At 61.5% G+C, this 26,069-nt stretch overlaps 4 protein-coding genes across 7 annotated transcripts; 2 read left to right on the top strand and 2 right to left on the bottom strand.

The window, feature by feature from the left end:
• The first annotated feature begins 215 nt into the window (after positions 1–215).
• On the top strand, positions 216–3,890 carry FBXW5 (F-box and WD repeat domain containing 5). 2 transcript variants are annotated; one of them, XM_032233643.1, is made up of 8 exons: positions 216–488; positions 688–845; positions 953–1,127; positions 1,370–1,518; positions 1,612–2,068; positions 2,335–2,482; positions 2,726–2,938; positions 3,084–3,890. In XM_032233643.1, the coding sequence occupies exons 1-8, from the start codon at positions 317–319 to the stop codon at positions 3,328–3,330; spliced, it is 1,719 nt and encodes a 572-aa protein (XP_032089534.1). In that variant the 5' UTR covers positions 216–316; the 3' UTR covers positions 3,331–3,890. The 2 variants fall into 2 exon arrangements, with proteins under 2 accessions (XP_032089534.1, XP_032089533.1); XM_032233642.1 differs by having other exon boundaries at positions 3,042–3,890.
• Positions 3,891–4,112: 222 nt separating this feature from the next.
• On the bottom strand, positions 4,113–11,415 carry TRAF2 (TNF receptor associated factor 2). 2 transcript variants are annotated; one of them, XM_032233644.1, is made up of 11 exons: positions 11,310–11,415; positions 10,103–10,323; positions 9,280–9,358; positions 8,760–8,858; positions 7,011–7,172; positions 6,656–6,730; positions 6,300–6,374; positions 5,806–6,165; positions 5,409–5,586; positions 5,104–5,252; positions 4,113–4,942 (listed from the first exon to the last, which is right to left on the bottom strand). In XM_032233644.1, exons 2-11 carry the CDS (start codon positions 10,288–10,290, stop codon positions 4,724–4,726), a joined length of 1,584 nt encoding a protein of 527 aa, XP_032089535.1. In that variant the 5' UTR covers positions 10,291–10,323; positions 11,310–11,415; the 3' UTR covers positions 4,113–4,723. The 2 variants fall into 2 exon arrangements, with proteins under 2 accessions (XP_032089535.1, XP_032089536.1); XM_032233645.1 differs by lacking the exon at positions 11,310–11,415 and adding an exon at positions 10,885–11,238.
• An 865-nt stretch (positions 11,416–12,280) lies between these two features.
• Positions 12,281–13,939, top strand: EDF1 (endothelial differentiation related factor 1). The gene is made up of 5 exons (XM_032233646.1): positions 12,281–12,454; positions 12,878–12,929; positions 13,082–13,242; positions 13,340–13,433; positions 13,664–13,939. The coding sequence occupies exons 1-5, from the start codon at positions 12,377–12,379 to the stop codon at positions 13,723–13,725; spliced, it is 447 nt and encodes a 148-aa protein (XP_032089537.1). The 5' UTR covers positions 12,281–12,376; the 3' UTR covers positions 13,726–13,939.
• Positions 13,940–14,572: 633 nt separating this feature from the next.
• LOC116519645 (apical endosomal glycoprotein-like) lies at positions 14,573–25,489 on the bottom strand. Of its 2 annotated transcripts, XM_032233641.1 has the most exons (26): positions 25,042–25,489; positions 24,754–24,899; positions 24,588–24,672; positions 24,107–24,229; positions 23,795–23,938; positions 23,149–23,249; positions 21,706–21,864; positions 21,481–21,574; positions 21,093–21,239; positions 20,777–20,866; positions 20,521–20,646; positions 20,302–20,432; positions 20,084–20,189; positions 19,790–19,918; positions 18,843–18,995; positions 18,221–18,351; positions 17,547–17,757; positions 17,183–17,320; positions 16,874–17,010; positions 16,671–16,764; positions 16,187–16,324; positions 15,768–15,902; positions 15,528–15,655; positions 15,167–15,281; positions 14,900–15,081; positions 14,573–14,702 (listed from the first exon to the last, which is right to left on the bottom strand). In XM_032233641.1, the coding sequence occupies exons 1-26, from the start codon at positions 25,157–25,159 to the stop codon at positions 14,655–14,657; spliced, it is 3,309 nt and encodes a 1,102-aa protein (XP_032089532.1). In that variant the 5' UTR covers positions 25,160–25,489; the 3' UTR covers positions 14,573–14,654. The 2 variants fall into 2 exon arrangements, with proteins under 2 accessions (XP_032089532.1, XP_032089531.1); XM_032233640.1 differs by having other exon boundaries at positions 14,900–15,281.
• Between the last annotated feature and the right edge of the window lie 580 nt (positions 25,490–26,069).

Below are 26,069 nucleotides of genomic sequence, written 5' to 3'. Positions count from 1 at the left end.
GCATCCCCCCCCTCCCGCTCCCCGATCACCTCTCCCGACTTCAACTCCCAGAATTCCTCTGCCAGCCGCTCGCCTCCCGCCGCTCCTGAAAGCGCGCCTGAGCGCCCTCTCCGGGCCGTGGAAGTCAGTTCCGCTCAGGGCTCGATTGGTCGAGTCTGGCCGAAGCAGAGCCGGAGTTGGGGCGGGGGAACGGGAGGGCAGTGTCCCCTTCTCGGCTTCCGTCGGCGGAAGGAGGTTCGCGGCCGGGAGAGAGCCGCTCTCGGCGGGAGCCTCCCTGGTCGGGGCGGCCCGGCGGCGGCGGCAGCAGGATGCGGCCATGCTCCCCGACAGCCTCCTCGTCGAGATCTTCCGCCACCTGCCGCCCCCGGACGTCCTGGCGGCGGGGCGGGTGTGCCGGCAGTGGCGGCGGGTGGCCCGGGACGAGGTCCTGTGGAAGGGGCTCTTCTATCGGCACTACGGCGTCGCCCGGAACGTCCCGCGGCACCCAGGTCGGCGGGGGGGGGGGGGGGGAGAGGAGGAGGGGCGGCCCAGGCGGATCCCCCCCGCAGCAGCGGCAGCCCCTCCCCAAGGAGGGCGGGGGGGGAGGGACCCGGAGCCCCCCCGGGGCAGGAGGGGGAGAGAGAGGGGGAGGGTCCGGCGGGCGGAAGGCCGCGCAGCCTCGGGAGCTTCTCTCCGTTCCCGCCGCAGCCGCCGCCTCCTGGTTCGGGGAGTTCCAGCGCCTGGCCGATGCTGTCCCGCGCGTGGAGGTGCAGAGGCTGCGGGAGCACGGGGACCCCGTCCTCCACCTCAGCTTCGCCCACAGCGGCCGCCTCTTCGCCTCCTGCTCCAAGGACTGCACCGTCAAGGTCTGCCGGGGGCCGGAGGGGGGCGGGTCGGGGGGGAGGGAAGGTCCCGGCCGGCGTGGCTGCGCCTGTGCAAAGCGGCCCTGTTCCGTTATCCTTCCTGGCTGCAGATCTGGAGGAACGAGCTGCCGGTCTCCCTGCTGCACAGCTCCAGCATGAAGAAGTACAACTGGAGCTACACCCAGTTCTCCCAGTTCAACGCAGACGATTCCCTCCTCCTGGTCTCGGGGGTCTTCATGGGCCCCCGGAGCTCCTCCTCGGGGGAGATTGCCGTCATCGGGCTGGGTAAGGAGGCTTGCGGGGCGCCTGCCGAGAGGTTGGAGAGAGCCTGGACTCTCCCGGGAAGAGCCTGGATGGGGCCGGGATGAGAAGCTTTGGAGGGCCAGGAGCCGCCTCTCCTCCTCCTGGGGATCCTGGCTGCATAGGGAGAGACGGGAGGAGGGGAGGCTCCAAATCCTCCTGGCTGAAGACCTTTCACCCCTCCCCCTTCGGGGTCTCCTGAGCCCCTCCCCCCCTTCCTCTTTCAGAGAACTTCGAACTCCTGTCCCGTGTCCGCAACAAGCCCTTCGACGTCTTTGGCTGCTGGCTGAACGAGACCAACTTGATCTCCAGCAACCTCCATCGGATTGGCTACCTAACTTCCTGCTCCGTCTTGTGGCTGAACAACGCCTTCCAGGTGAAGGAAGCAAGGCTGCGGCCCTGGGGTGACGGGGGGGGGAGGGAACCCCAGGCTTCCATGGCCTGACCCCGCTTGTCCCTCCCCTCGCAGGGCATCGAGTCCGAGAACGTTAACGTGGTGAAGCGGCTCTTCAAAATCCAGAACCTGAACGCCAGCGCCATCCGGACCGTCCTGGTGGTCGACTGTGGCCGCTACAGCTCTCCTGAGGAGCTGGAGAGCCCTGGAGAGCAGGTGGAGGAAGGCCCCGCTCCTCCCCCCCAGGAGAGCCCCAGCCAGGAGCCGGAGGAGAGGCCCCAGCGCAGGGGTTTCCCAGCGGCCGAAGGGGAGGCAGGGACCGAAGACGGGCTGGACCGCTTCCTGAGTGACATCATGGCGGGGCACGTCCGGCCAATGATGACAGAGATGGAGATGGAGACGAAAGTGGCCCGACTCCTGGCCCGGAACCGAACGAAGCCCCCGGAGCCCAACCTGCTCTCCATGCAGGGTGGGAACAAGAAATACCTGGTCTTCACCACCGGCTGCCTCACCTACTCACCGCACCAGATTGGTAAGGGACCTGGGCGCCCTTTCCCTGGGGTGGAAGAAAGGGCCACTGCGCTTCTGCCAACCTCTCCTCCCAGGGACTGGGGACCAGAGCCTGGGGACGAGCAACAGAAAAAGCCTTGCTGATATTGGGTTGCCTCCAGTTGGAGGCCCGGTGCCCGGCTAGGTCGCCTGCCTCTCTCGGTCTGACCGGAGGCAGAGAAAGAGGTTTGGTGCCACCCTGCGAGACACGGGGCAAGCTAGCCAGTTCCCTTCTCGCTTCCCCTCTAGGAATTAAGCAGATCCTTCCCCACCAAATGACAACCGCAGGGCCTGTTCTGGGCGAAGAGAGGAATTCGGACAGGTTCTTCGATTCGCTGGATCATGTCATTGATATTCATGGGCACATCATTGGCATGGGCCTCTCCCCAGACCACAGGTAGGGAACGCTGCCAGCGACAGAGAGAAATTGGGCATGGGTTGGGGGCCAGGTGGCACGATGCCCGAGTTCAGTGGTGAAAGGGTGGGGGACCACAGGCTCAGGAGGGGCTGGAGAAGGAAGGGCTGGATGTGTTGGGAGATTGCCAGGTGCCCAGCCAAGCAGGAGCCCTGTTGGCCAGCTCTCACCTCACCGTCACGAGGCCAGCAGAATTGCCCCGTCTCTCTCTCCCTGCCTCTCCAGGTACTTGTACGTCAACAGCCGCGCTTGGCCCGAGGGCTGCGTTGTTTCCGATCCTTTGCAGCCGCCGCCCATCGCAGAGGAGATTGAGCTGCGCGTGGTGGACCTGAAGACCATGAAGGAGGCCAAGCGGGCTCTGCGGGCACACCGAGCCTACACCCCCAGCGAAGAGTTCAACTTCATTTTCCTTGATGTCAGCAAGGACTTTGTAGCCAGGTGAGCCTTGCCCTCCCTCCTCTCTGCCCAGTGAAGGCTCCTTAGCAAGGGAGTGGGTGGCTTGCGGTTGGTGGCGGTGATGTTCCCGGAGCATCTCTTCCAGCTTTGTTCCGTGGCCACCAACGTGTCTCCTCCTCCCGTGCAGTGGGGCTGAGGATCGCCACGGATACATCTGGGACCGGCACTACGACATCTGCTTGGCCAAACTGCAGCATGACGACGTGGTCAACTCGGTGGCCTTCAGCCCTGTGGAACAGGAGCTCCTCCTGACAGCCTGTGCAGACAACACCATCAAAGTGTGGCGCTCTCCCCGCACCGCGCGGGTCCTTCAGGACGAGAAGCCCCCGCTTCGTAGACGCCTCTTCTCATGGGCCACGAAGCAGAGAACGTGAGCCGGGCGGGGCTGGCTCCCTTGGGCAAGCGACACCGGCCCAGCCTGCTCACCTTCACAGCTGCCCCTGCTTGGGTGAGGCTTGGAAGAATTGCCATCTAAGGAACGCAGGCTGGCAGGTGCTGCCCAGGGGCCTTTCGAAGGAGGCGTCCTGCTTGCAGGCTGGCATCATTCTGTAGGATGCCCCCACCCTCCACTGTGCCTCCTGGGCTTTGAACAGCTGCGAAGGGAGCCAGGAAACCTGCGCTGGATTCCCTCCGGTGCCTCTGCTCTTGTTGACCCAGGTGGCAAGGAGTCCCTTCCCTCCCAGGTGTTGGAGCTGCAGGCTGGGAAGGAGCACAGGTGCCCTCTTGCCCTCTGGGGGAGTCAGCCATGTTCCCTGCAAAACATCTGCTTGGGAAATGGAGGAGGCGAGGGCACGACGTGTGTTATTTTTTTTGTGAAGCAGAACGAAACCTGTTTATGTGCACTTTGAGGAGGGCTGGGCAGCTTCCACGCCCTGCCAACCTTGGCTACCCAGTGCCGCATGGCTTGGTTGCAATAAACTTTGCTTGAGTGGTTGCTCTTGCATTGAGCATCTTTGGAATCTGCCGGTGCCCCCTTTTGCCCCCCCTGGCGGCTACGAGAGAGGCCCTCCATTGTGGCGGATACCAGGCAGGCGATGGGGAGGGCCCCCTGTGGGACTTCCTCTCCGGTGGGCTGGGGGGCCAAGAGAGGCACCTTCCCTGGCTTGCTTTGGGGGAGCCCAGCACCCCCTCGCCCCAAAGATGAGCAAAACGGGGCTCGCCTCTATAATGTTTTATTCGGCTTTCTCACTTGCCCGGGGAAGAACGTTTCAGCAGGACAATCCAAATCCACTCTGATCGCTCCTGCGAGACCTCCTCAGAGTGCCCCCTCCCCCCCCCAGTGGAGAAGAAGGGGGTGGAGCAATTTCCCAGGTCTCTCTTGATGGGAACACCGGAGGAAGACTCCCCCTCCCCCCCCCCCCCCAGCTCCCCTCTGCCTGTGAACCCTTCCGTCCTTCCTCCACCTCTGCTGGAGCGACTTTCCCGGCCGCTGCCCAGAGAATGGGATTGGCAGGGGGATCGCCTGGGAGTGGACACAGTCAGCAGCCCCTAAAAGTCCCCGGCCAGACTGCCCCCAGCAGCTGCTGGCTCTTCCTTTGGGCGCCCAGCCACTCTCCATCCCCTTTGTCGCCTAGGCAGCGGCCACCCCTCCCGTTCCTCCAACAGCAATCCAAGGCAGGGGAGGAGCTGCAGAGGGACCTTCAGGGCCCACCTGGGCCTCCCAGCCGCTCCCCAAGGCCAGGGGGCCGTCCAAGGCTAAAAGAAGGTCCGCCAGACCCTCGTTGCCCAGGGCAGCCCCATGCTCCGAGACCCCTAGTGGGCAAGGCGTTAAAGGCCCGTGAGGTCTACTATGGCTTTAATGAAGAGGGAGTCGTCGCGCACGTAGGAGTTCTTGGCCTCCATCTTGGAGATGGGGCAGAAGAGGGGGCAGCCACTGGCAATGTTCATGTCGCTGATGGGCCGCTGGAAGGAGTTGGAGGTCACGTCGGGCCGGAAGGCGTCAATGACATGTTCGCGGTTATTCTGGTCCAGCAGCATCAGGGTGACCTATGGGGGAGACGGAACCTGGTAGTAGCCTCCCCCTTGGCCTCTGTTCCTGGGGAAACCCCGGGGGGGGCCTCCCTGGGGTTGGGGTTGGTCTTGCATGAAGCTTCAGAAGCCGAGGGCTCCCACCCAGTGCGCCCTCCCCCCCCCCCCCAGGGCCCTACCTTCTGATTGAAAGGCCAGCGCAGCAGGGAGTCGTTAGGCCCTTTCATTACCACGAAGAAGAGCGACAGGTGGCTGCCACGCCCGGTGCCGTCCCCATTGAGGTAGATCCGCAGGCACATCTTGTAGCCGTACTTGCTGGTGTAGAAGGCTGGCCAAGCAGAGCAGGAGTCAGTGGGAAGCAAGCCACGCGGGACGCGGGCCCTTTCCTTCAGCTCGCCTTGCCCCTGTTGGGCCCTCTGACCCACCCTGCCCACCCAAGATCAGAGCCTGCGTGTTCCGGGGGGGGGGGGGGGGCTTTCCCCACCTGGGGAGAAGATGGCCGGAGAGCGCCCCGCCACTGCCTCCTGCCGCTTCCTGGCAAAGTCCGAAATCTTCCAGATGAAGATGCCGTCGTAGGAGGCCGCCTCCATCTCCTGGATGGTGTGCTCCATCTCGGCCAGGGCCAGGTCCTTCAAGGCGATGCTCCTCTCCAGCTGCCGCACCTGGGCCAGGAAGGCACAACCGGGGTTCAGCCTCGCAAGGGGTCCGTGCGGAGCCCTGAAGCTGAGCCCAGGCCACCCACCCCTCCAGGCCACCCTAACCCTAACCCTTCCTCTTCTGCTTTGCCCAGGCCAGGAAGCGAGACCGGCTCCCACTCTGAACGCCCCCCTCCCACACCCTTGCATGTCTCGCCAGCAGGGGGTCGCCAACCCCCGTCCCACCTTAGCGCTGAGGGCCTCGATCTTCTCCTGGTCGAGCTGGTGCTGGCGGTTGGCGGCCTCGGCCACGAGCGACACCTTCTCCACCTCCCGGTTCAGCACGCAGACGATGTTCTCGAACGTGACCGTCTTCCTCTCCAGGGCCTCGCATTTCCCCAGCAGCTCTAGGGAGCTGGGCAGCTCCGCCTCCGGAACCAGGGGCCTGGCCCCTGCCAGGACGCAGCCGGCCTCCGCCGAGAGGCGGTTCAGCAGGGGCTCCAGCTTGCTGGACGCGGAGCCCAAGCTCAGCACGAAGCTCAGCAGCATGTAGAGGTGCTCGCCCAGGTGGCTCCTCTCGTGCTCGGGGAGCTTCTCGTTCTCCATCTGCGAAGGCCAGGAAGAGCAGGGGAGTCAGGTGGGCCAAGGGGGCTCGGCTGATGGGGGCCACCAAGAGACGGGGATGCTGTCCAAGCGGCTCCAGCCCCCCCTCCCTGCTTTGAAGCCTAGAGCAGCCATACCAGGTGGGTGCAGCCGACCGGCTGGAATCTGCAGGGGGCTCTAGATTTGCTGCAGCTCTTGACGTGTTCCAGGAACTGTGGGAGAGAAGAGCAGCTTCAAAAGGAGCGGGAGGCCCATCCCCTCACCCACCACCAGGTGTCGTTTCAAGGGCTGATTTGGGGGGGGGGAGGCATCTCAAAAGCACCAGGTTGCCCTCTTCCCTCCAGAGTCTGAGCCAGGCAGCCTCCTCTGCTGGTGGAGGTAGGGGGCGTTTGGGTAGGCCAGGTCACTGCCCTTGCCCCACCATGGAGTAGAAACGTGGCCGTCCCAAGGCCCCTTTGTTGGGGAGCTAGAGCAAAAGGGCTTCCCTGCTCACCTTCTCCCGGGGGATCATCTTCTTTCCGCAGCCCTCGCAAGCCAGGGGGTGTTTGGGGCACACAGCCTCGTGGGCCTGGCCAAACAAAGCTGCCGGTTAGCCCACCTTCTGCCCCACCTCTCCTCCTCCAGGACAGTGCTGGCCTCCCGCAGCTGGCACTCGGCGTCTAGGCTGCCCGGAAGGAAGGCAGGCAGAGCCCTACCCTGCCTGGGAAAGGGCACCGGAGCAACCAAAACGAAGGCCGCTCCTTTGTGCTCTGCATTGGGGAGGTTTTGAGTGCGGCTGCTGCAATGCTGCACCTGGCTTTCCACAGGGTGGCTCTCGGGGATGGGAGGGGGGCAGCCCAGGCCTTTACCTTGCTTTCAGAGAAGTGGAAAGGAGCTTGGCAGTGTTCGCAGCTGAGGCTCCTCTCGGGACACTCCTGCTCCACGTGCTGCTCCTTCTCGCCCAGCCTGACCAGGTCGTGACACGCAGGACAGGCCACCAACATGGCCGGGCAGCTCCCCTCGTGGCAGCTCTGCGGCAGAAGGACCGGCCTTTCAGCACCCCCGGAAGGCCCAAGGAAGGCCCTCGCCACCGGGGCCCCTCCGAGGGCCTCAGGGAAGCTGGCTCACTCGCGGAGCCTGCAAACTCACTCTGAAGGGAAGGGGCACGAAAGCCCCGTGGTGCTGAATGCCTGCAATCGATTTGATGGCGGTGGAGAGGAGCCGTTCGAGGCCACCCAGCTTGTTCTTGCTGGGGCTCGTGTTTATTTTTCCAATTCTCTAGATAAATTTTAATGGCCTTGACAACTTGTAGTGTTTGCAAACTCAACACCCTGGGAGGGAGGCGGCCAGGGGGGGAGGCAGGCCCATTGCTCTGCTTCAGATAGGAACCCTGCAGGAATTTGGGGGCAGGGGGGAGGCTGAAGCACGCAAGCTGCTATTGCAAAGAGGCAGGTGGACTCTGCATATTCTGGCTGGGCTAAGTAAGAACCAAACAGAGGGGGGGTTGGGTGGCCTGCCTGCCTGGGATATTCCAGCCCCCCCACTGAGGTCAGAGCTCTCTCGAGAGCCCATTTGCCCCCCCCCCCCCCCCGCTAGGCCTGGAACCTGACTGGAGAAAGCTCCTCTCCTCCCAAGTCGGATCTTGGAGTGCCGGAGTGGCCCTTCGCAGAGAGGCAGCTCCCTCCAGCCGAGCCAGAAAGCCGCACATCTGGCAGCAGAGATGCAGCCGAGGCTCTTGCAGGCACCTTAGAAGGCTCTGCGGCTCTTCAAAGGGCCGAAAGCAGCTGGGAAGCACTTTCGCTTTCCAGAGCCAAGTCTGCAGTGCCCCCCCCTCCCCCAAGAGAAAGTAAAAGCGGCGCCAGAAGGCAGCCGGCGGTCAAAAGTGGGGGCGGCTGCTCTCTGCTGGTGTCGGGTGACAGGCAGGAGAAGCTGCCCGGGGACCAGGGCTGGAGCAGAGGCGCTCTTGGCGCTGCCAGCAGGCCCCGTCCTCTGTGGTTGAGTAGCCAGCAATATTTTAGGGACTTTCCAGCGGGTGTCACTCTGCAGGCTTCCACCAGGGACTTTCCAAGCTGGAAGCTCTTGACATTCAAAGCACGCAGCCCAGCTGCAGCCACAGCCAAGACAGGCGCCTAACTGGGGTCTGGTCCTTGCTTCTCCATGGGGAGAAGGGGCTGGAGAAGGGGTTTTGCCCATCCACAGAGCTCCACTGGGCCACGTGGCTCATGGCAGAGGGGGGGATACGAGGGGCCTCTTCAGGGAGAGGAGGTGGGCTTCAATCTTTGGCCACAAACTCACCCCCAGGCCCTTCCGTCTCCCCTGCCCAGAGCAATTTAGAGCCAGAGCACTGGGGGGGGGAGGGAAGCCTCTGGACATGGGGGGGAGGGGGGGAGGGGGAAGGACAAGCAGCAAATTCACATGGAAGATTCACTCTGGCCCCCAAACAGCCCAGACTAGGCAAGAGAAGCCTCGGGGTGCCCCAAGATCCCATGGAGCAGGGGATGGTGCCCCAGTAGGCTCTGGCCCTCCGACCAAAGCCCCTTCTCCTTCCAGATAAGGGCCGATTCCCCAGCCTTCCTCACCGAGCCCCCTGCTCAGAGGCTTCCTCCTGGGGTCTTTACCTCATATTCTTTGATGGTGCCTCTCCACGTGCAACCTTGGTGGGGACAGATGGCCGGCAGGCTCTCCACTTCCCGCCGAGCTGCGTTATCTGGGAAAGCCTCAAAGGGGCAAAAAAGGGAAGGGTTAAGCACGGAGATGCCAAGGAAGGCCCACGGGAGCGGCTGCCGATTCTGTCACAATCCGTGCCCAAGCCAGCCCAACTGGGAAGTTTTGCTGGGAGAGGGCAAGGCGTGGGCACTCAACCCAACTGAAACCATTCCTGATCGGGATGGAGGAAGCAGCCGCTGCTCTTCACGCCTGTCCCAGTTCCTGGGAGGCTGTGACCGCAGCCCCTTGGAATGCCAAGAATTTGCACAGAGGTGCCTCAAAGGGAAGCCTCCAGAAGAGGGAGGGAGGGACGGGGAACATCCCTTCGCCTTCACTTCAAAGGCCCCCCCCATCTGACTCAGCCGCCCGTCCACCCTGAGCTTCCTGGAAGGACAGCTGGACAAAACTCCCCTCCAGGGGGGCTGCACTTACCACCCCTGCTTCCAAGATGGAGGCGCCTTCTTCGTACAACCCCTCTTGAAGGCAGGCTGCACACTTCTGGGGCCCTGAGCTGGCGGGGAAGAGGAGGGCCGTGAGAACAACCCCCAGACCCTCCCAGGTCAACCAGGCAGACCTTTCCCCAGCAAGACCAGCCACCTCGGCTAGGAACAGGGCTGCAATTTGCCCTGACATCATTCAGGGGGTCTTTGAGTATGTGCCCTTGGCCTTCCTTGGCTCCAATTGATTGCACAGCTGTTGGCCACCCCCACAAGGGAGAACTGCTTCCAGGTGGGAATTGCTTATAGCCCGGAAGAACCCTGACTGATCCTGAGGTGTGCAGCTGATGCCCTCCATATCACAAACCCTGAAGCCATAGGAATAATCCCCAATTACACCTGCCTATCCCAGGTATAATTAACGCTCTCCTTGCTGCCAAGGCTGGCTTCCTTCCTTCCTTCCTTCCTGGCAGAGGGATGGAGGTAGAGAGTTAATGACAAAGGCATAGCAGTTTCTTTTGGGGGTAAGAATTTGGTTCGGACCTAAGCAGGCGAAACTGCAGGTGGGGCGATCCTGAGAGATCTTTCCCACCGTGGAAGGCATCAAGAGCCAAAGCCGGCTGAGCTGCCAGCCACGGGAGGACTCCGTTCCCCTGGGGCTCTTGGCAAGGGGTGAGGCGTTTGGGGAGAGGGTGGCCTCTGCCAGCATACAGTCAGTCCTTGGGGGGGGGGGGGGAGCGCTTGAGACCCAGCACGCTTCCTCCCCTCCGCAAAGGTTGTGTGAGGGAGGAGGTTCAAGCAAAGCAAGGCAAAGAGACCTGAGGATTTTCTTCAAGCAAAAGGAGCAGTAGCGATGGCCACACTGGGCTTGGAATGGCCGCCGCAAAATGTTCCGGCACTCTGAACACAGGTACTTGACCACCAGCTCAGTGCCCAGAATCTCCTTGGGGAAGCCCGGCTGGTTCACCTCCAAAGAGCCCGGAGGGGTTGCACTGGCCGATGCCATGTGAACCAGCCGCTGTGCCTGGCCTTCACAACCCTGGAAGGAAGGAAGAACAAGGGCCACAGTTCAGCTCCACCTTAAAACCAGCTTCCTGATCCCCAACTGACCCCCTGGTGGGGGGCGGCCCTGCTCCCCGCTGGGCAATGGTGGAAGCGGCTCAGCCATCTGTAGGCTGCCACCCATCATCCACCGCAGCTTCTCAGCCAGTCCCCAGGCTGGGCATAGAGAGGTGGACGATTGCAGCCGCTCCAAGGGCATCCTCCCCCCCTTAGAGCTCTTGCCTCGTTCTGTGGCCCCCAGGAGCCTCCCTCAAAGCAGGCCGCGTCTCCTCTCCGGCCCCAGGGCGCCCCTTCCCAGCCCCCGAGGCCCCCAGTTCCTCTCATCTCCACCCCTCCGCCTCCGGGGGCTGCATCGGCCCCTTCCGCACCGGCCGGACTGCTTTCCTCGGCCTGGCTGGAGCTTCGCTGGCCTTCCCTCCGCCTCAAGCCCCGCAAGGCATTCTTTTGGCAGGGAACCCAGCGGGGCGAAGCGGAGCCTCCGCTGCGCTGTCCGGGGCCGCCCCGGCAGAGGCTCCGGGAGAGCCGCCCTCCCACCTACCTACAGCCGGAGTCCGGAGCGCCTTCACAGCCCCAAGGCCCCGAAGGGAGCCGGAGGGCCGGGGCAGCGCATCTGCGGGGCCCGTCGGGGAACCGTCCGGCTGGGCGGAGGGGCTCCCCGGCTTCTCGGTCCCCGCCGACGCCGCCCCGGATCCGCAGCGGGCATCACCCCGGCCAGCCCTCCCCCGCCCGCGGCTCCTTCGGCCGGGCCAGGCAGGGGGAGGAGCCGCCTCTGGAAAGCCCCTGGAAGCCGCCGAGGGGCCGGAGCCACGTGCCGCCCGCGGAGCCCGCCCGACGCCCCCCGCCCTTCCCGGGCCCCTGCGGGGGAAGCCCGGCGTGCCTGCCGTCAGTGCCCGGGGAACCCCCCGCACCCCCGCGGAGAGACCCGCTCTGCGACCGCGGCGCTCGCCCCCTCCCCCCGCTCACCCGCAGCGGCGTCGGGCAACCAAACACCGACCGGAAGTTTCCTAAGCTCCGCCCATTTGCCTTCGTCCGGGCGCCTCCGAAGTCCCGCCCCCGGGCTCCGCCCTCCGACGCTATTGGCGCGGGGGCGTTGCCCGGCGATCGGAAAGGGCGCTCCTGAGGTAACTCCGCGTCCCTCGCCGAGGGTGCTGCCGGCGGCGGCGGCTCACGCCTCGGGGCCGGGATCGGATGCCTCCGACCGGAACGCTTCCATGTCGCCTCGGTTCCCCAGAGCGGAGCGGCCCTTCCCCGTCCAGAGGAAGCTTCGTTGTTCGCGACGGTTCATCCGCCTTTCGGGGGGCTGCAGCTTAAATCGCGGCTGAGAGAAAAGAGTTGAGTCGCTGAGGTACCCTAACCCCAATCCTCATGGTACGCCGTCCTGGGCCGATCCCTGCAGGGAGGGAGGGCAGAGACGGTCCGGCGGTGACAGGCGGCGCGTCATTCCGAAGAAGCGAAGTTTCCCTGGAAAATTGGATTCTCGCCTAAGACATTGACCGGCCGGCCAGGCGCCTTCTGCGCATGCTCCTGAGAAAGAGTCTGACGGCTGTCATCGCTTTCCGATTATTGCACCTTCTTCTGAAGAGGAGGGGGACCGCCTCTTGTCATTCCAGCCAATCGTACGGCAACATCATGAACGGCTTGATGTACGACCTATTACGAAGGGGTTTCTGGGAGAATTCCCAGGGACGGTCTTGCAGAAAACTCCCTTCTCTCAGCCAATCCTAGGACGGAGAGCCTTGATCGACAAAAGAGCTGATCTATTAAAGGACTCGAAAACAGACGGTGTGGAGGCGTGACAGTTATTGTGACGTCGTGAGCCCCCATCGAGGGGGAGGAGTCTTACTCCTCAGCCAATCTCGTTGAGATTTCGGCCTCGAGTGGCGACGGGACGGCCCAATGAGGGCGCCGCGCGCTCCGCCCTCGCGAGGGAAAAACGGGATGAGGGAGGGAACGGGGAGAGAGACGGCCTATTGCGGAGGTTGAGCAGCGAAGAGGAGGCGGCAGAAGCGCAGGCAGGAACCAGAGACGCCATGGCGGAGAGCGACTGGGACACGGTGACGGTGCTGCGCAAGAAGGGGCCCAGCGCGGCTCAAGCCAAATCGAAGCAGGTGAGGCTAGGCAGGAGTGCGCCTGCGCACCTTCTTCAATCCCCGCCCAGCTCCCGGTGGGAGGAGTGCCTGCGTAGAGCCCACGTCTATCTATCGGGAGCCACGCCCACCCAGCCCTTCTTTCCAGGGGCTCCGGTCGCGGCGTCTCCCGGGCCTTCCTCTCCACCATGGTCGGGCTGCTTCCGGCTCGTGGTCGGCGGGAAAGACCCCGCCGGCCCGGAACGGGATCCGCGGAGGGGCCGCGTCTCGCCTTTCCCTTGTTCCGGGCCGGAGAGGCCGTAGGGCGCCCCCTGCCGGCCAAGAGAGAAGGGCCCCTGCGGGCTGGGGGCTCGGCTGGCCCGCAGCTTTCCCGGAGGCGCCCGGCGGAGGAGAAGGCGGGGTCGCCTCCTTCCACGGGCCGGTAACGCTCCCGTTGCTCTCCAGGCTGTGCTGGCGGCGCAGAGGAAAGGCGAAGACGTGGAGACCTCCAAAAAGTGTAGGTGTGGCCGGCGGGCGAGCGGGCCCAGGGCGCCCTCTTGAACCAGGCCGCTCCGGCTTCTTCCCGGGCGGGGGGCGGGCGGCCGGAGCCCCTCCGAGGCAAGGCCCCTTCCCCAACCGCCGCCGCCGCCGCTGCTCCTTCCCCCGCAGGGGCCGCAGGGCAGAACAAGCAGCACTCGATCACCAAGAACACGGCCAAGCTGGACCGCGAGACCGAGGAGCTGCACCACGACCGGGTCCCGCTGGAGGTGGGCAAGGTCATCCAGCAGGGCCGGCAGAACAACGGCCTGACCCAGAAGGACCTGGCCACGGTAAGCGGCCGGTGGGGCGGAAGGGCCGGGGCCAGGTGAAGCCCCGTCCCCACCAGTCCCTCCTGCTCCATGCAACTGCCTGGCTCTCCCCCTGCAGAAAATCAACGAGAAGCCCCAGGTCATCGCAGACTATGAGTCCGGAAAGGCCATCCCCAACAACCAGGTGCTGGGCAAGATCGAGAGGGCCATCGGTGAGTGCCAGACCCACAACACACCACCCGCCTCTGTGGGGCTGAGCTGCGCCCGGCTTCGTGCCCCGCTTGGCATCAGCACACCGGGTCACATATGACGGTGCAGGAGCTCCCCAAGGCCTCCCCTGTGATGGCAGCAGCAGCAGGTGCTTTCACAGCCGGCCAAGATCCTCCCCAGGCTGCCCCAATGCCTGTCCCCGACTGAGTCTCTTCCCTTTGCTCTTTTGCAGGCCTTAAGTTGCGAGGGCGGGACATCGGCCGGCCCCTCGAAAAGGCCCCCAAAGGGAAGTGATGACAAAGCCTCGAAATCAGTTTGCCCCGACTGATCTCGCCCGGCCGTGGGCTCCTCTGGCGTGGCCAGGGTCTCTCTGCCGGCCTGAAACCTCCAAAATCTCAACCCCGTTGTGAATCAACGCACCTCTCACAGCCAACATTCCTGCCTTCCTTTTTAAAAGTATCCAAATCCTAATAAAAGCATCTGAATCTGCCAGGGGCACGAAATAAAAGTTGTCGTCGTCGTCTTTGGGGAAGATCCGAAGCACCCGGGGCCTTTTTGGAGGGGGAGGAGTGCCAAGAAGCAAGGCCGGCTCTCCTGGCTCGGTTTCAGGGGGAGGGGGCCATGACGGTGGAGAGTAGTCAGGGTTGCTTCGGGGCCCTTCGCAGCAGCTGCTTTCATCTAGACTTTCAACCACCTGCATTTGTGTTTCATTTGGAGATGTTTCTCCAACTGATAGTTTTTGGGGGAAAGTCCAGGCCTTCTCTCTCTCTCTCTCTCTCTCTCACACACACACACACACACACACGCACATCCCGACAGTCGCCCACCAGGCTCTTTCCAGCAGAGAGAGGGAAGGAAGTACCTTATTTGGGGGTGCTGATTGAGATTTTGGGGGGAGGGGGGGCTGTTTGTGGCCCTTGAAGGCAGGACCACCTGAGTAAGGAGTCCTTGGAATCCCAGTGGGTTCACACAAGAGATTCAACCCCAGTGTTCCTGTGTCTGGCACTCCTATTGGGAGTGGGTTCGTTTTAATTTCCTTGGGGGGGGGGGGTGAAATGCTTTCTGAGCAGCCACAGGTGGGACGTTCCAACCTTGGTGTCTGCCTATCTCTGGTCAAGAAGAGAGACTGACTCAAGCCGTGTCTCAAGGATGCCCCCTTTATTGCAGTTGCTGCGGGTGTCCCTCCGGAGCCAGAGGCCGATGCAGGGAAGGCAGGGGCTGGCCTAGGACGTTGCTGGGTCAGGAGCCATCTGGGGCAGGATGATTCTGTCCTGGAAGCCAAGGGCAGCAGAGACGGGCTGGCCTTAGCTGGCAGCCAAGAGCCTGGGGAGAAGCCGCACAGACTGCCTCCCTCGAGGGAGGAGACGGTCTGCTTGGAGGGTCAAAAGGAAGCTCCCACCCAGCCACCCATCCCAGTTTAAGGTAGCCTGGCTGGAGAGCAGACGGCCACATCCCCCCCCCCCCTTACATCTCGAAATGTGATGTTGTCAAAACTGGGCCCGTTGCCGTCTTCCTCCTCCATCCTTTCCCCACTGCCCCTCCTCTTCCACACGCAATAGCCGGCCGCGATCAGCAGCAACAGGACGGTCACCCCGCCAGCCACCCCAGCGATGGTCGACACTGGGAGAGGGCTGCTGCTGCTGCTGCTCTCTGCCAAGGTGAAAAGGAACAGTGAGAGCTGAGGGTGGCCCCCGCAGGGATCGCCCCGCAGCTGTGACTTTGCAGAGAACCTGACCTTCCGCTGGGCCTGCCTGGGGAGAGGCACAGTCCAGCCCAGCTGTGTAGTGGAGATCGTCCAGCGCAATCACCCCTGAGCTTTCCCAGGCTCCGCTGCTGGCCTCCAGGACGATCTGAAGGGAAGAGAGCTGCGCTGGGCTCAGAAGGACACGACCCGCGAGAGAGGCAGGGAAGAGGCAGGGCTGGGATTCATGGAGGGCCCAAGAGACCCATCCAAAGACTGCATGCAACATCGCGATATGGGGTGCGGTGAGGCCCCTAATTCAGAAGAGGCAGTGGCAAGGGGAGGCAGATGCCTGGGGCTCAAAAGGCCGGGTTCCAAGACCTCTTCCTTCAGGGCCAGGCTGAATCCAGGCTACCTGGAACTCCACGGGGCTGGTCACCAGGAGCGTTCCGTTCATCCAGGTCCGGCTCTGATGGCCTCTGGCGCTCCAGATGACCCTTTCTCCCTGCGCCCCAGTCAGCCTCACTCTGAGCTCTGCAGGAGCTGGCAATGCAAGGGGGGGGAGGGCGAGGTCAGCATGGAGACCCTCTCTCTGCCCTCTGCCTTGGAGAGCCAGACTCCTCCCTCCCCCACCGGACTCCTCCGCCTGACTTACAGCTGTGGCCAAGGAAGTCCATGTGGTAGTGGAAGCTCAGGCAGGAGCCCGTGGTGGGTGCCAGGGGCTCGCTCGCCAGGCGTGCGGTGCTCTTCCCCAAGCTCAGCACTGCCAGGTCAACGTAGGCATAGTGACCTACAAAGGAAAAGGTGAACAGCAGGAAGGAAATGTGGGCCAGGCCTCCTCCTGCAGAGTTACGGCTCTTCTGGGGGAATTTAAGCCACTTAAATTTCCCTTCAGTTTCCTTGTGTCGGGATTATTGAATAACTCCTGAAATAAGGAGGATTGTCAGAGCCCAAAACTTAGGCAAGCTTGATCAATTCCCATCAAACTGGAGCCCCCCCACAACTCCTCCTCGCAGCCCCTTTGCTGGCTCAGCTGACGCCCCTCTCGTGGGAGCCCAGGGACTGAGTGCTGACCTGCCCTGGTGCCGAGGGTGTGGTCTTCCTCGGGAGATGGGGAGCGCAACGGCGTGGCTGCTTCCTTCCAGTCCCAGCTGTAGCCGTCTCCGTGAGGCTTGCTCCAGCCACAGGGACCTGACTCAAAGTCACAAGAGCCTGGGCCGAAAGGACCACACGGTTACCTTGGACCTTGGCTCCCCCCCCCTCCCCAACAGTGGTGGGATTCAGCCAATTCGCACCCCTTCGGGAGAACCGGTTGTTAAGTTTCTGAGCAGTTTGCTGAACTGGTTGTTGGAAGAAATCATGAGAGCAGAGAACCGGTTCTTAAATTATTCGAATCCCAGCACTACCCCCCAACCACATTTCCAAGTAGAAAGGAAACCTGGCTCTGGTCTGGTGTGCTTCCAGATGGGGCCCCCTCCCCATCTGTGCCCATGACGTTCCTTTTTCTTTCTGAAAGAGGGGAAACGGGAGCCGGCGAGAGAGACTCAAGGTGCCTCACCTGGTTCAGAGCAGTTGCCTTCCTTCACAGAGATGTCATCGAGGGCGATGTAAGAGGTTGGCTCTCCACCAGCGCCTGTCACCGCGAAGGCCACCTGTACACGGAAGACACTGGTGGCGTAAGAGGCTCGTGGCCGGCCAGCTCAGACAGTTTCCAGGCAAGCCAGACATTCAGCTCGGGTTCAAAAAAGCCACCGTGCCCACCTGCCATCTCCTGCGGACTTTTGCCACAAAGCTGCCGTACCGCCAGGCTGCCCCCTGTGTCGGGTCCGGGCTGAGCATCCCTGCCTCCGCTCCCTCTTCCTTCCCTTCTTCCTCCTTCACGTAAGCAGTCAAGGATCCTATGGGGAGCAACCAACAGGGCAGGAGAGTCCAGAGCCCAAATGTCTCTGGGGATGGGCAGTGCCAGTGGTACTTGTAGGGGGCCGGAAGGGAGTTGAGGTCTTAGGCCTCTTGGCACCATCAATCAGGCTCTTGCACCCAAGAGTGCAGATGGCGCCACCGCCTGCTCACCTGGCTCACTGCCGTTTAGGTGGTACCAAAAGGAGACACAGTGGGTGCGCAGCAGAGGAGGGAAGGCGCGAGAGCGCAGGACGGTCACCTGGCCCAAAGGGAGGCGGTCTGCACCAGTGCGGAGGATCAAGTAATGCCCTGGGGGTGGGGGAAACAGTAAAGGGCCAAAATAAGATCTCCAAGGTTGGCACCTGCTAGGAGGGAAGCACCTGCTACCTCTCCCTTCCTGACCCAGGCTATAATTTGGCCCCACACCTGGCGTCTCTCATTCGCAGGAACCCCAAAGCGTTTCTCAGGTCTCCCTGGGGGGCTTCGAAGCCCCGCCCTCCCCGGGGACCAAAAGAGGCACTCTGCTGCCTGCTACCTCTCGGCTCGCCCAGGGTGTGATCCACGGGAGGGCCCCCGCCCCCGGCGCCACTCTGCCGCTGCCACGCTTGCTGCTTGGCGGCTGAGAAGCTGCATTCGTCGGCCTCGAAGGAGCAGTGCCTCTGGGCCGGGCAGTCCCCAGGGGTCACTGTGAGGTCATCCAAAGCTACGCTGCCCAGGAAGCCGTCCTGAAGAGCCTCAAAGATCACCTGCAGGACAGGCGGCAAAAGCCCCTTCAGAGAGCTAGAACTATAGACAGGTTTCTAGCCCTCAGGGCATAAGGAAAAAATGAGGCCCCCTGGAATCCGAGGAAGACTTTCAAGGGTGCAGGGAAATCTATTCTAATCCGGGGAAGAAACCTATCCAGACGGGACTCTGACCCATCCGGATTCTACTCTGCTTCCTGCTTCCTCGATACGGAAAGGGGGTTATTTACTTTGGGGCTGCAGAGAGGGCACAGGAGATGCCCCAGAAGCTGGCTTCAATCGAAAGCTGGAGCCGGACGAGGGCAGGCTGTCCTAACCTATCCTCAAGGGACATGGTGGTGTGTGAGCAGCTGCCCGGCTGACAAGGAGAGGCCACATCCGCCTGACTCCTCTAAGGAGCAGCTTTCCAACATTCCCGGGATCAGCACCGTGCTCTGGGAGGGGTTTAGGGTTAGGCTCTCTTTACCTGGTAATTCTGGCCAGGCTTGGGGGAAATGGAGGAGGCGGCTTGATGCCAAACTGCCCCATGGCTGCCCCTCCTGGTCCAAAGCACCCGCTCCGGTTCTCCAGCCGCCTTCACTTTCAGGGCCAGGGTCCCTGCAAAACCAAATTCCCCTGCTGGGTCTGTGCTGGCCGTGCAAATGCTCGGAAGAGTGCCAACCCAGAGGTGTCATGCAGCCGTTCTTTCGGGCTGGAGAAGTCGCTCAGGACGCTGTCTTCACGCGCGGGAGGCTCGCCGGAAGATCACGGAGCCTCTGATCAGAGACGATCGGCAAACGGAAGATTGAAGCACTGCAACACAGCTCAGAAAGGAGGCAGGCTGGAGAGCGAGGGCCTCCCTTGGGCAGCCCTCGCTCACCTGGCAGCCTTCTGCACAAGACAGAGCGAAGACTGCTAAGATGGGAGGGGAGGCGGCCACTAGTAACCCCCTGCCCATCTGCAGGCTTCTTCTACTGTGGGGCTAGAACTGCCTGGCTGCAATCTGACAGCCCCCCCCCCCCGCCTGCCCCTCCACTGCTAGCCGCTCTCCTCCTCTCTGGAGGGTGGGCAGAGGCAGCAGCTCCTGCGGAGGGAGCCTGGGGGCTTACCAATCTGGGGTCCTTCCATGCGGTACCAGAAGGAAAGGCAGGAGGCCTCCACAGCGGCAGAAGAGGCAGCAGCTGCCGCCTGGGGAGCAGAAATGAGCCGGGCGCGCCTGCCTGGGTTCCAGGCCCCACCAGGCTCCGCAAGGAGGAAGGAGCCTGTTGAGGAAGAGTGTTGTAATATAGTTCCTTGTGCAGGTGTGTGTCCTCCATGGCCTAGTTCATACTAGGGCCTGCAGAGTCACGCTGAATCACACAGGAGAAAACAAACTCCTAAAACTCCATAACATCCTGATAGTTCATAACATAACATCCTGAGATGTGCCCTACCAATGACGTCCAGGATTTGACCATATATAGAAAGAACTTTCCTGAAGCAGTAGATTAGCAATTGTACTTTTACAGGCTGTTTTTAAGCACATGCTATTGCTCCTCCTGCCTTTGTCCTATCTCAATAAAAGGGGCTACCAGACCCCCAATCTGGGTCGCTCCATCTCGAGAAAGTTCGTGTCCTGTCTTTTCTCAACATTGGCCTCATGGACGACCCACGGGAACATCACATTTGGTAGCAGAGGATGGTTACTTCACAGAAGAGAGGGGAGCTGCAGAGGGGCTCCATGGCTGCCTCCCAGTGGCTCCCCTTCTGGTCTTTTCCCCGCTGATGTCAGGCAAGACTAGTCCATGACTTTGAGCTTTCTTGAGGAGAGAGGCAGCTTGCGGAGGTTGTGAATTAGACGGGGGCCTCTTTGGCTCCCGCATCTTTCTAAAGGGCGTCTGATTTCTGGAGCATCATGTTGAGCCAGAGGAAACCAAAGGTCATTCCGGGGCTTGATCACCTGTTCCCGGCACAAGCAGAGTCCCCACCCCCACCCCACCCATGGCTTCAAAGTCAGCCAGCCATGCCAGGCTGGGCTCCTTATGCCAGCCAGGCGACGGCCGCTCCGTGGCTCTACCTGTGCCTGTGGTGTGATCCGCGGCCCCTCTCCGGCTTCTGCTCAGCCTCCATTCAAAGCCATCGTTCTGCTCCAGAGACCAGCTGCACCAGCCGGTCTCGAAATTGCAGGAGAGCCCTGCCTGCGGGGCTGGGGGGAGAAGAAGCAGCAAGGCTGTGGCTGGGGGTCTTTCCCAGATCGGCAGCAGCCAACATAGGAGGCAAAGAATGCGCCCCCACCCCATTTTCCTCAAAGCCTGCAGCGCAAGGTCTCGTCCCTATAGACCGAAGGGGCAGGGCAGGCAGGGGTTGGTACCTGAGGCTGGGGCTTCAGCGCTGCAGTTCACAAAGGAGATATTGCTGACCGCAAGTGGCAGGGCCCCCCAGGGGCCATCAAGATCAGCCCTGGCAAGCAGCTCAAGCTGAGGAAAGAGAAACAGGACAAGGGCTTCACCTGCAGCGTTTCTTCCAGCCTCCCCTCGGCCTTCGCCCCAGGCCCCACCCACCCTGAAGGAACGGGAGACAGACCCCTACCTGGAAGGGCCTCTTCCTTGCGCCCAGGAGCACCGTGGCCTTTGCCCAGGAAGCGGTCCCATTGCTCTTGGCAAACCAAGCCCACCAGCGGGTGCCCAGGCTCCCATCGGCAATGGCAAGGGCGAGGAAGCCTGCAGGATGGGGAGGAGAGAAGCAGGCGGTGGCTTCAGTGCTGGGCAGCATTTGGCTGCGCCAAGGGGAGAAAGGCAGCGCCCATACCTTCTGGGCCCGCGGTGAAGTCCATCTGCAGCACACAGCCTAAGCCAGAAGGGCCCAACACGGGGGTAGCAGCCCGTGCCATGGAGAACATTTGCCCGGGGGCCCCCTGAAGACTCAGAACCGGCCCTGAGGAGGAGGAGGAAGAGAACAATGGTGGGCCCGAGCCGCCCAAAAGACGGCTACCACCCTCTCCTCCGTGGCATGGCCCCAGCCCCACTTCTAACCTGGCAGGGCCACGTTCCTGAGACCCTCTTACCCACAGAACTGAGGCGGCTGGTGGTCCATCGCAGGCGGCCCACGCTGATGTCCATCCAGCCCCCGGGGCCCTTGGCAAAATCGGTCCCTCCTGGAGGGGAAGGCATCGCGATTTGCATCTCAAGGGCAGGAATTAACTGAGAGGCCACACAGCCCCCTTCAGGAGCTGGGAGTGGGGGGGGGGGAAGAGGCTCAGGGGTCCCCACTGGGAAGGCCGGGGCCCCTTCTGGCCTTTTCAAACATCCCTGCACAAGAAGACACAGCTTTTTTCCAAAGCCCACCCAGGCAGAAAGCGGAAGGGCTCCTCCATCCCTTACCGCACTGCTGCTCGTCGGAGGCGTCTTTGCACTCGGCCTTGAAGTTACAGAGCAGCTGGAGGTCGAGGCATCGCTTGCCCTGGTCACACGCGAACTGCCCCGGGGGGCAAGGGCTGGAGGGCTCCTGCACGGGCGCAGGAGTCAGGGCTGGAAAGGACCGGACACCAAGACCTCAGTGCAAGGCCAAAGGGCTTCCCGGGGGGATCAGGTAAAACAGGCCTTTCAAGAGCCCCCCATTTCCCTTGGTCAGGCAGTTTGTGAGCCCGTCTGAGACGGCCTTGCTCCTCCTGGGGCTTCCCGCAAGAGCAGGAGGGGGCCTAGCTGACCAAGAAGCAGAGGACGGGGCTTCAGCCGCTGCTCAGCCGGCCATCCTGCTTCTCCTACTCACTGCCCGGCACCGTCCTGCAGCCAGGAGACAGATGAAGGTCATCCAGAGCGATGCTGCCTTCCTGCCCACTTCCAATCTTGCCCTCCAGGACAATCTGGGAGAAAAACCCAGGGGATCGATGCAGGGTCAGGGCCAGAGCCTGGGGCCTCCCACTGCCCATGCCAGCCAGCTCCCCCTGGCAGGTTGGGGCACCTGGCCCCAGGGCCTCCGGGCTTCCTGGTCTACCTTAAACTCCTTTTGGTTCACGAAATCCACTTTCTCCCGGAACCAGTAATTGCCCAGGTCTCCCGTGCGGCTCCAGACCAGCTGCAAAACTTCTGGTGTCTGGATGTAGACATTAAGGCTGTTGCCGCTTGAGCCGTGCAGGTGGAGGTAGAGAACCAGCTGGGGAGAAAGCCAGCCAAAAGCACTGGATAGGAGGGAGGGAAGGAGGGGCACCCCAGCCTCCCTTTCATCTCCAAGCAACTCCAAAGGGGGGCGGGGGGGGGCTGTGGGTGACCAAGGCTTGTGGGAAGCCACTCAGAGGTCTCCTTCTGGGGGAAGATCCCCAGAGTCAGAGGGGGATTCAAGAGAGAGGGAAGGGGGCTGCTATTATTGGTGATTATTAATTAGAAATGTCAATATTTTTTTTCTTTGTTCTTTAGATTATCTTAGATTTTAAATGGTCATTTTGTTAACACATATTAATAGATTGTTGTTTAGAGATTGTTGCTTTTTGCGTTTGTGGAGAGAAGAGGAGAGAAAAATGTAAATGACCCTTAGTTAACTATAATAATAACAAAGATATGTTAGAGAGAGGAAATATAAGATGTCCTACTAACTGACTTTATTTTTTTTTAGAATATGTTATAAAGATATAAATATATGGCATATTGATTGGAACTGGGGGAAGGGGGAAAAAATGCCAGCGGGTGGCTGTGTTTGTGAAATCTTAATTTAATGAAAACTGTCGTATGGTGATAGTAAAATATATAAATCTTTAACAGATACAATTTAAACTGAATGGAATATATGTGATTGTGGACAGAACGCACGAAATGTACTTGTGACCAATGGATACGCTTTCTACAAGATGTAATGAAAGATGATGATTTTTTGTGTGTGTTTTTGTTTGTAATTAAACTAATAAAAAATTTTTATTAAAAAAAATAGAGAGAGAGAGAGAGAGACAGAGAGAGAGATGCTTTATTTGTATGCCGCCCTTTTCCCTGGGGGGACTCAGGGCGGCTCACAACTCAAGGGGAGGGAGGACAAACAAGTCACAAACATGAAAAACGATACATCATTAAAAACACAACAGTCATACAATTCGAGTGGGGTTAAAATCTTTAGCCCCAGGCCTGTCGGGACAGCCAGGACTTAAGGGCTTTGCGGAAGGCCTGGAGGGTGGTGAGGGTACGAATCTCCACGGGGAGTTCGTTCCAGAGGGTCGGAGCAGCCACCGAGAAGGCTCTCCTCCGGGTAGTTGCCAGCCGACATTGGCCGGCTGATGGAATTCGGAGGAGGCCTAATCTGTGGGATCGTATCGGCCTAGTGGAGGTAATTGGCAGTAGGCGGTCTCTCAAGTACCCAGAGAGGCAAAGGGGCTGCTATGACCACAAGCAGAGGGAAACCTCCAAGGCCCTCGGCCAGAGAAGAGCCTCTCCAGCTGTGGCTCAGGTCACTCACATAGCACGACTGGTTGGCGTCCAAGGCCAGCGTAGGGCTGCTCAGCCAAGCTCTTCCCTCATGCAGCTCTGGCTTCTGGGCCTCCACATACGCGAAGAAGCCTGCAACGGACGGAGCAAGCAATGCAGGGAGCCTTGGAAACATTAACTCTGCCTGTAGGGTTCTGGGCCTTTTTTCCCCCTCCAGGGGGGCGGCTAAATCCAGAGCAGAATCGTCTACCTTGACTGGGACACGGAGCCAGGGGACAAATGGGCTCCAAGCACAGAAGCCAGCAAGAGGGTCCGGAGCGCCTCCCCCATGCCCTTCCCCTTTGGCAGCCCCCTCCCACGGACCGCCAGAGCCACAGGCCTCTCTCAGGGCAGGAAGCTGGGAGGAGGGGGCTAAATTTACTGCTTGGGGTGAGACTGTGAGTTTTTATGGCCTCACTGATCTGCCGTGATTGAGTAAAAATACAAACTCCCTCCAGGCAGAAAGCAGCCAGGGAAAGTGTGTTTGGGGGTGGGGAGGTGTTTCTCCTGGAATAAGCTCAAAGGGCAGCCGAGACCCTAAAAAGCCCAGAGGTGCCTCCTGCAGCCAAAGCCATTCTGAAACGAGGCTGCATCCTCAGACGGCCCTTCCGGCTTCCTTGCTACTTGCCTAAACTCACCTTCCCGGCTGTTGGTGCTGTGATCCCTCCAGGGCCCGAGAGACGGAGAGGCCAGGTGGAGGCTGGAGTTCCTCAGCCAGGGAAGAGTCGTGTTGGGGGTCCACTGGCACCAGTCCTCCTCCAAGGAGCACACTGTGAAGGAGGCTACGGGGGCGAGAGAGAGACACCTTCACCGGCCCTTCTCAGACACGGGGCCATCCGAAGAGCGGCAGATCCGGCTTCAGGATGAAACTCCCTCCCAGCAGCTCTGGGCCTCAAAGGCCAAACAGAGGGGAGCCTGCCCCCCCTCCCTCTCACCCCTCCAGTGCTCACCACATTCATCCTGGGCTTCATCCTCACCACCCCTGCAGTCTGCGGTGCCGTCACACACCCGGTCTATGGTGATGCAGCTGCCCTGCTGGCAGCAGAAGGCCTCTGCGCCACACGCCTGGGGAGCTAGGAGGGATGGGAAAGGGGCCGGGTGGGCCTAAGGATCAGGTGGAGGCCTCTGTGCAGTGGGGGCTTCCTGCCCCTTTAGGCTGCGTTGGCCCTGCTCCATTCATAGGCAAATCCCCCCTTGGGGACCGGGTGCAGCGATCCATTGCCTCTCTGCCTGCCTCTCCTACCACTAGATGTGCTGGAACGCAAGCCCCATCCTCCCCAGCCTGCATGGCCCGTGGGCAAGCAAAGGAGTGGCTTGCAGATGGCAGGGACAGCATCCCACGGGGCCTCCTTCCAGGGGGAAACGGAGGCTGCAGAGAGGCCAGGAAGGAAGGAATGAAGGGGAAACGCCCCACGTCGTCCCCCCATTTACGTGGGAGGCCGCAATTCCTGAATTCCACATCGTCCAGCGCCAGCTGTGCAGAGGAGGAGAAGCCCTGGGTGGAGGAGAAGGTGACCTGCCAGGAGGGAAAGGCTCCAGGTGAGGCTGGGGAGCTCCCGTCCGTCGGAGACAGGGCTGGGCTCAGGGACTCGGTTACCTGGAAGTTGCCCGGGATGTGACCGGTGTAGGCCACCAGCTCCTGCCAGGAGTGGGTGCCACCTGGAGGGCTTTGCCACAGGCGGACGGTGTGGTTTCCCTGGCTCAGCTCCAAGGTCAGGAGAGGCTGCTGCGTCTCGTTAAGACCTGGGTTCAAAGGAGCATCTCCATGAGACGGCAGAGCCAGGAGGAGGAGAGAGGAGGCTTCGTCTCACTCTGGGTGGATATGGGGGTGGGGGATCATGCAAGGGCACTGGCCCGCCCCACTGCTGGTTCTCCCTCAGCCTACCTGAGCCCCACAGGAGATACCAAGCTCGGATCTCGCAGGAAGCAGCTGCTCCTCGCAACAGGGGGGACCGCAGCCGGGCCGTGGCCGAGGGCTTCGCTCTCTGCTTTGTAACCGCCATGTACCAGCCTGCACCGGAGGGCAACGGAGGCACTCAGAGGAAGCAGGGAGAGCGGCACTCACACAGCGGCCCAAAGAGTAAGAGGAAAAATGGGGTGCCCCCAGCACAGGGCACCCCCCTGGCACTGCTTCAACTCCAGGCCTTCCAGGCGAGGAAGACTCCTCTCCCCCTCCCCCCAAGAAGAGCCTCACCAAGGATTTCCAGCTCCTGTGCCCCTCCCCCCAGCAGAACCAGTTACCGGAATCTGTGCCCAGCGTGTGGTCGAAAGGGGGCTCCAGCCCCCAGGGGGAGATGCTGGCCTGGGCGGGGTCCCACCGGTAGGCTGTGGTACTGATGTCCTCCCAGCCACACGTGGTGCCTTCGAAGCTGCAGGTGGAGGGAGCCCCCCGAGCTGACGCCGTCTGATAGCCTGGGTGGAGGGGAAGAGCCAGTTGTCCACCCCCTCTCCAAGGAGCCTCTCCTGCCCCTGCTGACAGGGGGCTGGCCAAGAAGGGCCAGGGGATCCCAAAGGAGCTGCTGCGGGGAGGGAGGGAGGAGGGGGGAGGGGGCTTGGGGCCACCTTTCTTGGGGTTTGAACAGTGACTTCAAGCCACAACAATTCAAGGGCAGGATTTCATAGCCAGGAATGGCCTGGAACTGATCCTGTTTTTCCCGTCGGAATCCACTCCAGGGTGGTCAGGGATGTGCTGGGACTGGTGGAGGAGGATTTAAGGAGCCCTTCTGCTTTCGATAGGCAGCGGCTACTTCCAACTTTTTTTGCTGTTGAAATTTTGCCTTAAATTCCTCCCGAAGGAACCGAAAGGAGAGCCACTCACCACACTGGTTTTCATCTGAACAATCCCAGCAGTCACACACAAAATCACACACCCTTGAACTCCCACATCGGTTGACAAACACAGCCTGGACATAA

This window comes from Thamnophis elegans, chromosome 16 (assembly GCF_009769535.1).
Source record: "Thamnophis elegans isolate rThaEle1 chromosome 16, rThaEle1.pri, whole genome shotgun sequence".
NCBI classification, from domain to species: Eukaryota; Metazoa; Chordata; class Lepidosauria; order Squamata; family Colubridae; genus Thamnophis; species Thamnophis elegans.
The sequence above is the reverse complement of the archived record's forward strand: the minus strand, read 5'-3'. Positions and strand labels throughout refer to the sequence as shown.